Below are 12,353 nucleotides of genomic sequence, written 5' to 3' on the forward strand. Positions count from 1 at the left end.
TCCATCTCTTCCTGACTCCCGACATGATTATTACTAGACGGGACATTGCAATACTGAAGCAATGTTGCAAAAATACTGAGGCAAACAGTAAGGTTTATACAAATCTCAGCTGTTGAAAACCAATTGCTAGTTTAAAATAAATGTGAGATAAAGTCTAGATGCTTTGTACACCGGAGGTCAAGTTTATAAATTGCCTGGCTGGGCTGATGAGACAGCGGGTTGCGCAGTGAGATGGAAAGGCAAATAGGCATTTTAACGTCTTAGACTTAGCCGGTGGTAACTTGGTGAATTGGTTTTTATTGGTTTTAACCAATCAGCATCCAAGATTAGACTCAGCCATTGTATAATATGCAGCATCCTGACCTGCGCTACTATCTTACTGTCTGTCTCAACTCGAGCCCGTAAATATATCCCAAATGGCACCTACTGTAAATGGCTTCCTGTGTGCCCGTCTGTTTAGCTATCATGCCACTCCTCATCACTCCTAGTCCATGTTGATAAACTCCATGTTTGGCATGAGTGGAATGTTAGCACAAAGCAGGCTGATATCACCAGGGTAACCAAATGGCACCTTCACCTGTAAAGGTGTCCCACTTACCAACAACAACAGGAGGTCAATGTCATGGTTTTGCAGGGAGACGTACCACATTGTTTTGTGCTGGTATTTGACTATTATGAGTTGGCTGACATAGCGTTTGAATGACATAGCATTTTGACACAAATATTCATTTTCACAAAGTCTGCTGCTTCAGTTTGTATGATGGCAATTTGCATATACTCCAGAATGTTATGAAGAGTGATCAGATGAATTGCAATTAATTGCAAAGTCCCTCTTTGCCATGCAAATGAAGTGAATCCCAAAAAACATTTCCACTGCATTTCAGCCCTGCCACAAACGGACCAGCTGACATCATGTCAGTGATTCTCTCGTTAACACAGGTGTGAGTGTTGACGAGGACAGGGCTGGAGATCACTCTGTCATGCTGATTGAGTTCGAATAACAGACTGGACGCTTCAAAAGGAGGGTGGTGCTTGGAATCATTGTTCTTCCTCTGTCAACCATGGTTACCTGCAAGGAAACACGTGCCGTCATCATAGTTTTGCACAAAAAGGGCTTCACAGGCAAGGATATTGCTGCCAGTAAGATTACACCTAAATCAACCGTTTATCTGATCATCAAGAACTTCAAGGAGAGTGGTTCAATTGTTGTGAAGACGGCTTCCAAGAAAGTCCAGCAAGTGCCAGGACCGTCTCCTAAAGTTGATTCAGCTGCGGGATCGGGGCACCACCAGTACAGAGCTTGCTCAGGAATGGCAGCAGGCAGGTGTGAGTGCATCTGCACGCACAGTAAGGCGAAGACTTTTGGAGGATGGCCTGGTGTCAAGAAGGGCAGCAAAGAAGCCACTTCTTTCCAGGAAAAACATCAGGGACAGACTCATTTTCTGCAAAAGGTACAGGGATTAGACTGCTGAGGACTGGGGTAAAGTCATTTTCTCTGATGAATCCTCTTTCCGATTGTTTGGGGCATCTGGAAAAAGCTTGTCCGGAGAAGACAAGGTGAACGCTACCATCAGTCCTGTGTCAGGCCAACAGTAAAGCATCCTGAGACCAGTCATGTGTGGGGTTGCTTCTCAGCCAAGGGAGTGGGCTCACTCACAATTTTGCCTAAAAACACAGCCATGAATAAAGAATGGTACCAAAACATCCTCCGAGAGCAACTTCTCCCAACCATCCAGGAACAGTTTGGTGATGAACAATGCTTTTTCCAGCATGATGGAGCACCTTATCATAAGACAAAAGTGATAACTGAGTGGCTCGGGGAACAAAACATCAATATTTTGGGTCCATGGCCAGGAAACTCCCCAGACCTTAATCCCATTGAGAACTTGTGGTCAATCCTCAAGAGGCGGGTGGACAAACAAAAACCCACAAATTCTGACAAACTCCAAACATTGATTATGCAAGAATGGGCTGCCATCAGTCAGGATGTGGCCCAGAAGTTAAATGACAGCATGCCAGGGGCAGATTGCAGAGGTCTTGAAAAAGAAGGGTCAACACTGCAAATATTGACTCTTTGCATCAACTTCATGTAATTGTCAATAAAAGCCTTTGACACTTCTGAAATGCTTGTAATTATACTTCAGTATTCCATAGTAACATCTGACAAAAAATATCTAAAGACACCGAAGCAGCAAACTTTGTGGAAATGTATATTTGTGTCATTCTCAAAACTTTTGGTCCATGACTGTAGTAGAGAACATGTTTCTCAGTCAACCTTGTGATATAATGGTTGACAAATAGTAGATGCTTTTATAAATCTAAATCCTCCTTTTCAAAAACACCTCTGTTGGCATTTAGAAGTTATATCCTTCAAGAATGGGTACGTATCATTCATTTCATTCAGTCCAAAAAAATGGATGTATCAACTGCTGATTGCTCTTTTAAGTCTGATGTAGCAGAAAGGGCATTAGAATATAACATCTCAAGACATCCGATCTACAGCCGTCACCTCTAGCGTCACTGCCAGCCACGGATACTAACCCCAACTGATGTACATGAATCATTCTGAAATGATTTGCGTGTCTGGTTTCACTGGCCCACTGATAGAGTTAGTCAGGCTTAAGTAATCCCGACTTAACACTGGGCTTTCAGATACCTTCTATAGCCACACAGGTTGGGTTCCACACCGGTGTTAATTCCTGCAGACGTTTTGTTATGCTACTGATACTTTAGAGAGAGAGAGAGAGTGTGTGTGTGCGTGTGCATGTCAGTGTGCGTGTGTGGAGGAGAGAGATTTACAACAGACTAACCCGGCTGAGAGCCATAGCTTTTGGCATTCGTTTTGGGGTCATGGCTGTTCAGTACAGTATGTTGCCCAGTGTAAAGTTCAGTACAGTATGTTGCCCAGTGTAAAGTTCAGTACAGTATGTTGCCCAGTGTAAAGTTCAGTACAGTATGTTGCCCAGTGTAAAGTTCAGTACAGTATGTTGCCCAGTGTAAAGTTCAGTACAGTATGTTGCCCAGTGTAAAGTTCAGTACAGTATGTTGCCCAGTGTAAAGTTCAGTACAGTATGTTGCCCAGTGTAAAGTTCAGTACAGTATGTTGCCCAGTGTAAAGTTCAGTACAGTATGTTGCCCAGTGTAAAGTTCAGTACAGTATGTTGCCCAGTGTAAAGTTCAGTACAGTATGTTGCCCAGTGTAAAGTTCAGTACAGTATGTTGCCCAGTGTAAAGTTCAGTACAGTATGTTGCCCAGTGTAAAGTTCAATACAGTATGTTGCCCAGTGTAAAGTTCAGTACAGTATGTTGCCCAGTGTAAAGTTCAGTACAGTATGTTGCACAGTGTAAAGTTCAGTACAGTATGTTGCCCAGTGTAAAGTTCAGTACAGTATGTTGCCCAGTGTAAAGTTCAGTACAGTATGTTGCCCAGTGTAAAGAAGTTCAGATTTTACATGACTTTTCATTAAGGTCCGTCTCTTGACTCATTTCCATAACAACATATTATATAGAATTAGTGTTAGGGTTAGGTTTAGGGTTAAGGTTAGATTTTGCAGTTAAGGCAGGAGTACAGCTTAGGGTTAGGTTTAGGGTTAAGGAAAATAGGATTTTGAATAGTGCTGAATTGTGTGTCCCCACAAGGTTAGTTATACAAGACTGCATGTCTGTGCATGTCTGTGCATCTTGTTTTGTTCCGGTATATTCCAGTCCTGTCTGCTGCTATATAAGTGAGTCCTTTGTCCCTGGTTGATGATGGCTTATTTCTGGACCGGAAGCCATTTTAATATCTCACTTGACCCCGGCCACAACTGTCCCCGGCCACAACTCTCCCCGGCCACAACTGTCCCCGGCCACAACTGACCCCGGCCACAACTGACCCCGGCCACAACTGACCCCGGCCACAACTGACCCCGGCCTTGCACGCAGCCGCACTCCATTAAAGCTTAAGGCATCTGACAAATTTGATTTGATTTTGAAACAGGACGCCTCACTGTCCAAGGACTGGAGCACACATAAGATCATACTGATGAGGAGACAGGGATGAGGGGAGGGGGGAGAGACAAACTGGGAAGGAGAGAGGGATACAGAGAGAGAGAGTGAGGCAAAGAGAGCGGGAGGGTAGAGAGGGGTGTGTGGCAGAGAGACCAGGGTTAAGTAGGTCATCAGAGTTCTCTTTCTGTAGTTTCTATATTGAGTCCTGACTAGTATCATTCAGCAGGAGTCTGGCACGTGAGACTAGAGCTGGACTGATGAATCCTGACTAGTATCATTCAGCAGGAGTCTGGCACGTGAGACTAGAGCTGGACTGATGAATCCTGACTAGTATCATTCAGCAGGAGTCTGGCACGTGAGACTAGAGCTGGACTGATGAATCCTGACTAGTATCATTCAGCAGGAGTCTGGCACGTGAGACTAGAGCTGGACTGATGAATCCTGACTAGTATCATTCAGCAGGAGTCTGGCTGGACTGATGAGTCCTGACTAGTATCATTCAGCAGGAGTCTGGCACATGAGACTAGAGCTGGACTGATTAATCCTGACTAGTATCATTCAGCAGGAGTCTGGCTGGACTGATGAGTCCTGACTAGTATCATTCAGCAGGAGTCTGGCACGTGAGACTAGAGCTGGACTGATGAATCCTGACTAGTATCATTCAGCAGGAGTCTGGCACGTGAGACTAGAGCTGGACTGATGAATCCTGACTAGTATCATTCAGCAGGAGTCTGGCACGTGAGACTAGAGCTGGACTGATGAATCCTGACTAGTATCATTCAGCAGGAGTCTGGCACGTGAGACTAGAGCTGGACTGATTAATCCTGACTAGTATCATTCAGCAGGAGTCTGGCTGGACTGATGAGTCCTGACTAGTATCATTCAGCAGGAGTCTGGCTGCACTGATGAGTCCTGACTAGTATCATTCAGTAGGAGTGTGGCTGGAATGATGAGTCCTGACTAGTATCATTCAGCAGGAGTCTGGCTGGACTGATGAGTCCTGACTAGTATCATTCAGCAGGAGTAGCAATGATGCTATGGTACTTCCTGTCAGTCTCCATTGTCATGTATTGGTGACGCTCCACATGACACCCTACTGACCAGAGCCCCATATGAAAGAGATGCATCCATTTTGTTGTTGCCTCCCTTCGTGTAGTGGTGGTCTGGTCGGAGTGTGTTCTGAGTGTGTTCACGAGCCAAACACACACACACACACACGCGGCACCTCTCACAGCGATGATCTGCTACTCTGCTCTTCATGCTGTGTGTTCATAATTAGTGATAATTAGTCAATAGAAAAGCAGACTGCTCACAGCCTGTCCTCCTCTATTACCCAGCCGTGGTGCCCAGGTACCCAGCCGTGGTGCCTAGGTGCCCAGACGTGGTGCCCAGCCGTGGTGCCTAGGTACCCAGCCGTGGTGCCTAGGTACCCAGCCGTGGTGCCCAGCCGTGGTGCCCAGGTACCCAGCCGTGGTGCCCAGGTACCCAGCCGTGGTGCCTAGGTACCCAGCCGTGGTGCCCAGCCGTGGTGCCCAGCCGTGGTGCCCAGGTGCCCAGCCGTGGTGCCTAGGTGCCCAGCCGTGGTGCCCAGCCGTGGTGCCCAGGTGCCCAGCCGTGGTGCCTAGGTAACCAGCCGTGGTGCCCAGCCGTGGTGCCCAGGTACCCAGCCGTGGTGCCCAGGTACCCAGCCGTGGTCCCAGCCGTGGTGCCCAGCCGTGGTGCCCAGGTGCCCAGCCGTGGTGCATAGGTACCCAGCCGTGGTGCCCAGGTACCCAGCCGTGGTGCCCAGCCGTGGTGCCCAGGTACCCAGCCGTGGTGCCCAGCTGTGGTGCCCAGGTACCCAGCCGTGGTGCCCGGCCGTGGTGCCCAGCCGTGGTGCCCAGGTACCCAGCCGTTGTGCCCAGCTGTGGTGCCCAGGTACCCAGCCGTGGTGCCCAGGTACCCAGCCGTGGTGCCCAGGTACCCAGCTGTGGTGCCCAGCCGTGTCTGTACGCATGCTGTGAAAGAGAGGATAGTTAGGTTGTGTGTGAGTGAGTGAGTGTACCTGCTCTTATCTCACTGGGTTTTCAAAGGGTGGGTGGGTGCATGGTAGCAACACATGACAACACAGCATGGTAGCAACACAACATGACAACATAGTATGGTAGCAACACAACATGACAACACAGCATGGTAGCAACACAACATGACAACACAATATGGTAGCAACACATGACAACACTGCATGGTAGCAATACAACATGACAACACAGTATGGTAGCACAAAGGCAAGAAGACAATACATCACACAAAGCAGCCACATTTGTCAGTAAGAGTGTCCATGATGGAGTCTTTGAATGAAGAGATGGAGATCCTATCCCGCAGCCGAGCAGTGAGGTCCTGCAGACTGGATTTAGGTCTTTGTGGGCCAGCCGACGGGCATAGCTCCGTTTGTGAAAGAAGGATTTGGATTTGAGATAGAAGCACAGGGGATCTGGGTGGTATGTTATCCCTGATGGAGAGGGAGGGAGGGAGGGAGGGAGAGAGGGAGAGATGCGTTGTGAGTGTGTTGCGTTGTGAGTGTGTTGCTGTTCTAATGCGGTGTGTGTGTGTGTGTGTTGCAGGACGGCTCATGCCAGGACGAAGGGAGAGGCAGCAGACCAGGCAGCTCTCTCTGCCAGACAGGATTGTGACATCGCTAGGGCCGTCGCTAGGGAGCTGTCTCCAAACTTCCACCAACCAGGTAACATTGTAAACCACCAGATTCGTTATCACACAACTGCCCTGTATCAGTCCATTCACTATGTATTAGTCAGAGCCAGATTAAAGGTTCTGACGACGCCATAACAGTTTGATGCACAGAACTATGCATTTACCTGACTTCAGCAACTCGCCAGGTAACCTGTCGGCCCAATAGCAAAACATCTCGAAGCATATGGGAACAGCAGACTGGGATAGGGGGAAATTTAAAATGTCCGTAAACACACCAGCCCAGCTGGTCTGCACATGCTCTGAGGACGTGGCTGGGGATGCCATCTGGGCCAGCAGCCTTGCGAGGGTTAACACGTTTAAATGTTTTACTCATGTCGGTCACGGAGAAGGAGAGCCCACAGTCCTTGGTAGCGGGCCAAGTCTGTGGCACTGTATTATCCTCAAAGCGGGCAAAGAAGGTGTTTAGTTTGTCTGGTCGCAAGACGTCGGTGTCCGTGACGTGGCTGGTTTTCTTTTTGTCGTCTGTGATTGTCTGTAGATCCTGTCACATACGTCTCGTGTCTGAGCCATTGAATTGCGACTCCACTTTGTCTCTATACTGACATTTTGCTTGTTTGAATGCCTTGCAGAGGGAATTATTACACTGTTTGTATTCGGCCATATTCTCAGTTGTCTTTCCATTGTTAAATGCAATGGTTCCGCGCTTTCAGTTTTGTGCAAATGCTGCCATCAATCCACGGTTTCTTGGTTAGGGTAGGTTTTAATAGTTACAGTGGGTACGACATCTCCAATGCACTTCCTTATAAACTCACTCACTGAATCAGTTTATAAATCTATATTATTCTCTGAGGCTACCCGGAACATGTCCCAGTCCGCGTGATCATAACAATCTTGAAGCGGGGATTCCGATTGGTCAGACCAGCATTGAATGGTCCTTAGCACGGGTACTTCCTGTTTGAGTTTCTGCCTATAGGATGGGAGGAGCAAAATGGATTCGGGGTCAGATTTGACAAAAGGAGGGCAGGGGAGGGCCTTGTATGCACCGCAGAAGTTAGAGTAGCAGTGATCCAGTGTTTTTCCAGCGCGAGTGCTACAATCAATATGCTGATATAATTTAGGAAGCCTTGTTCTCAAATCCCCAGCTACAATAAATGCAGCCTCAGGATATGTTGTCCAGTTTACATAAAGTCCAGTGAAGTTCCTTCAGGGACGACGTGGTATCGGCTTGAGGGGAGATATACACGGCTGTATACAATAACCGAAAATAATTCTCTAGGGAGATAATACATTTGATTGTGAAGAATTCTAGGTCAGGGAAACAAAAGGACTTGAGTTCCTGTATGTTGTTAATCATGAAACATACACCCCCACCCTTCTTCTTCCCGGAGAGATGTTTATTCCTGTTGGCATGACGCATAAAGATTCCAGGTGGCTGTACCGACTCAGACAGCACGTCCCGAGAGAGCCATGTTTCCATGAAACAGGAGTATGTTACAATCCCTGATGTCTCTCTGGAAAGCAACCATTGCCCTGATTTCGTCGACCTTGTAATCTAGAGACTGGACATTAGCGAGTAATGTACTCGGAAGCGGTGGGTCGTGTGCACGCCTCTGAAGTCCACCCAGAAGACCACTCCGTCTTCCTTTTCTCCGGCAGGGTTGTTTTGGGTCAACCTCTAGAATCAGTTCAGATGCCATGGGTGGCTTGGACAAATGAGTATTCCTGTTCGTAGTGCTGGTAAGTCTTTCTGATATCCAATAGTTCTTAAGATTTCTGGGCTAACCATGTAAGAAATAATACATTTAAAAAATATATATACTGCCAAGTTTCCTAAGGACTAGAAGCGAGGCAGCCCTCTTTGTCGGCACCATGTACCTTGTGTATCAAACCTGTCCTTATACAAACAGGCCCCTATACAAACCGTCAGGGATAGATAGTACAGTAGACGTACACAGTAAACTCATTGCTGCCCCTGGTAACAGGTCCAGGGTTAAAGTTAGAGCCTGAGGGTGTGATTGGTTTAAGCCTCAGTTAGGGTTAGGGTTAGTGCACTTTTTAGGGAATAGGGTGCCATTCACTACAGAGACATCTGCCATTCTGGGTAATTTTAGACCAGAGTCTGTGAGGAAGGTTTCTTAGACCACAATGAACCCACTGTGTTTCAACTGTGACAAAAACAGACTGTTAGGACGTGGTAGGAATGGGTACAGTACAGTACAGAATGACTTCTTTCAGACTCAAGAGGGGAATTGGTAGAGCATGGCTCAGTTAGTAGAGCATGGTTCTTGCAACGCAAGGATAGTGGGTTTGATTCCTGGGACCATCCATACGTAAACATATTATATGCACGCTTGACTGTAAGTTGCTTTGGATAAAAGCGTTTGCTAACATCATTATAACATATAGTGGGGCAAAAAATTATTTAGTCAGCCACCAATTGTGCAAGTTCTCCCACTTAAAAAGATGAGAGAGGCCTGTAATTTTCATCATAGGTACACTTCAACTATGACAGACAAAATTAGAAAAAAACATCCAGAAAATCACATTGTAGGATTTTTAATGAATTTATTTGCAAATTATGGTGGAAAATAAGTATTTGGTCACCTACAAACAAGCAAGATTTCTGGCTCTCACAGACCTGTAACTTCTTCTTTAAGAGGCTCCTCTGTCCTCCACTCGTTACCTGTATTAATGGCACCTGTTTGAACTTGTTATCAGTATAAAAGACACCTATCCACAACCTCAAACAGTCACACTCCAAACTCCACTATGGCCAAGACCAAAGAGCTGTCAAAGGACACCAGAAACAAAATTGTAGACCTGCACCAGGCTGGGAAGACTGAATCTGCAAAAGGGAAGCAGCTTGGTTTGAAGAAATCAACTGTGGGAGTAATTATTAGGAAATGGAAGACATACAAGACCACTGATAATCAATCTCCCTCGATCTGGGGCTAGCAGTAGGTTTATTTCATTATTATATTCATATTTCATGGTATTATTATTAGACAGTTGAATTAGTTGTAGCAGTAGGTTTATTTCATTGGTATTATTATTAGACAGTAGTTGTAGCAGTAGGTTTATTTCATTGGTATTATTATTAGACAGTAGTTGTAGCAGTAGGTTTATTTCATTGGTATTATTATTAGACAGTAGTTGTAGCAGTAGGTTTATTTCATTGGTATTATTATTAGACAGTAGTTGTAGCAGTAGGTTTATTTCATTGGTATTATTATTAGACAGTAGTTGTAGCAGTAGGTTTATTTCATTGGTATTATTATTAGACAGTAGTTTATTAGTTGTAATTAATTATTGTTTAGTTTATTATCATTTGGATAGTCTTGAAAACGATTTCATCCTGATATAAAACATGTTATTTTTAATTCTGTAGTAGTATCTGCAAATATAGAAATGTCCCTTTTATCTAGTCCAAGACACACACACACACACACACACACACACACACAAAGACACGCACCTACACAAACACACACACATACATACACACAGATACACACAGAGTGCCCCGTGCATCGTGTATTCTGTTGGTTACTATCGTATTTTCTGACTGACTCCTGTGGCTGACATATTTCTGGCATGTGTGATTAAAATCAAATCAAGGCCACTCACACATAAAGAGCTTATTTAACTGATCTGACCTTCCGTATCTCTCGCTCTCGCCGTCACGTGTCACTGCATGTGAGCGACCCCCTCCAGCTCCCTCTCCTCGCTCCCTTGCTCAGAACAACAGAAGAGAAAGACAATGATGAGTAGTTAGACACGTTAATGCGATTTATTGTGGATAGTCAGATTAATATAGTAGTTTTGTTTTTAAAACGATTTCCCTAATAATACTGTTTCCATGGACACGTCTCAAATCAGGATAAATGCAGAAAATTGGCAATCAATCAAAATCAACGTTCTCCCACAGCAAACATGTTAATTATGGGAAGAGTATTTTACACTGAGTTCAGACATATAAAGTTTGCATATAGAAAACTACTACTACTAAGACTCATATGTTACGTTGTTCTGAACTAAAGAGGGAGGCTCGCTCAGCCTGATACTAGCATGCAAATACACCTGGATTGGCAATTAAGGATTTTACATGTGCGTAGTCAATGCAAAGATTGTTCAGAAAACGGTTAAGAGACACAGTTAGGGCAGCAGGTAGCCTAGCGGTTAAGAGACACAGTTAGGGCAGCAGGTAGCCTAGCGGTTAAGAGACACAGTTAGGGCAGCAGGTAGCCTAGCGGTTAAGAGACACAGTTAGGGCAGCAGGTAGCCTAGCGGTTAAGAGACACAGTTAGGGCAGCAGGCAGCCTAGCGGTTAAGAGACACAGTTAGGGCAGCAGGCAGCCTAGCGGTTAAGAGACACAGTTAGGGCAGCAGGTAGCCTAGCGGTTAAGAGACACAGTTAGGGCAGCAGGTAGCCTAGCGGTTAAGAGACACAGTTAGGGCAGCAGGTAGCCTAGCGGTTAAGAGAGTTGGGCCAGTAAACGAAAGATCTCTGGTTTGAATCCCTGAGCAGACTATGTGAAAAATCTGCCCGATGTGCCCTTGAGCAAAGTACTTAAAACCCTAATTGCTTCTGTAAATCGCTCTGGAGAAGAGTGCCTGCTAAATTACAAAAAAAATGTGAGAGAAAAATACGCACACACACCAGTACTTCCTGTAACCCTGATTGATTTTAGGTTCCTCTTGTTAAGGTGCTTCATCCCACATTAAGGTCAGCAGGAGTTAGGGAATGAACCATCAGAACGATGTGTGTGTTGGAGCGTGTGCCTGCTCTCTAGTGCGTGTGTGTGTGTGTGTGTGTGTGTGTGTGTGTGTGTGTGTGTGTGTGTGTGTGTGTGTGTGTGTGTGTGTGTGTGTGTGTGTGTGTGTGTGTGTGTGTGTGTGTGTGTGTGTGTGTGTGTGTGTGTGTGTGTGTGTGTTTTTTTTTGTTGGCGTGGAAACATGCCCCAGGATTAGCATGAAGCGATCTGACATCTGTGGCTGAAACAAAAGCTTTATTACTATGCTACTATATTATTATGCTACTATATTATTTTACTACTATATTATTATAGTACTATGCTACTATATTATTATACTACTATATTACTATGCTACTATATTATTATACTACTATATTACTATGCTACTATATTATTATACTACTATATTACTATGCTACTATATTATTATACTACTATATTACTATGCTACTATATTATTATACTACTATATTACTATGCTACTATATTATTATACTACTATATTACTATGCTACTATATTATTATACTACTATATTACTATGCTACTGTATTATTATACTACTATATTACTATGCTACTATATTATTATACTACTATATTACTATGCTACTATATTACTATATTACTATGCTACTATATTATTATACTACTATATTACTATGCTACTATATTATTATACTACTATATTACTATGCTACTGTATTATTATACTACTATATTACTATGCTACTATATTATTATACTACTATATTACTATGCTACTGTATTATTATACTACTATATTACTATGCTACTATATTGTTATACTACTGTATTACTATACTACTCTTACTGTACTACTCTATTACATACTACTTTACTGTACTATGTTACTATACTACTATATTGCTGTACTACTGTATTACTATACTACT

The 12,353-nt window shown here is 44.5% G+C and overlaps 1 protein-coding gene across 1 annotated transcript in view; it reads left to right on the forward strand.

Moving 5' to 3' along the window:
- The window catches only part of jph1a (junctophilin 1a), an 83,438-nt gene that overhangs the window by 47,000 nt on the left and 24,085 nt on the right, over window positions 1-12,353 (forward strand). The window contains exon 4 of the mRNA XM_021620035.3: window positions 6,594-6,712. Within this exon, the coding sequence (XP_021475710.3) occupies window positions 6,594-6,712 (119 nt within the window). The remainder of the gene's footprint in view (window positions 1-6,593; window positions 6,713-12,353) is intronic.

This window comes from Oncorhynchus mykiss, chromosome 11 (assembly GCF_057628025.1).
Source record: "Oncorhynchus mykiss isolate SJ-2025 chromosome 11, ASM5762802v1, whole genome shotgun sequence".
Lineage (NCBI taxonomy): Eukaryota > Metazoa > Chordata > Actinopteri > Salmoniformes > Salmonidae > Oncorhynchus > Oncorhynchus mykiss.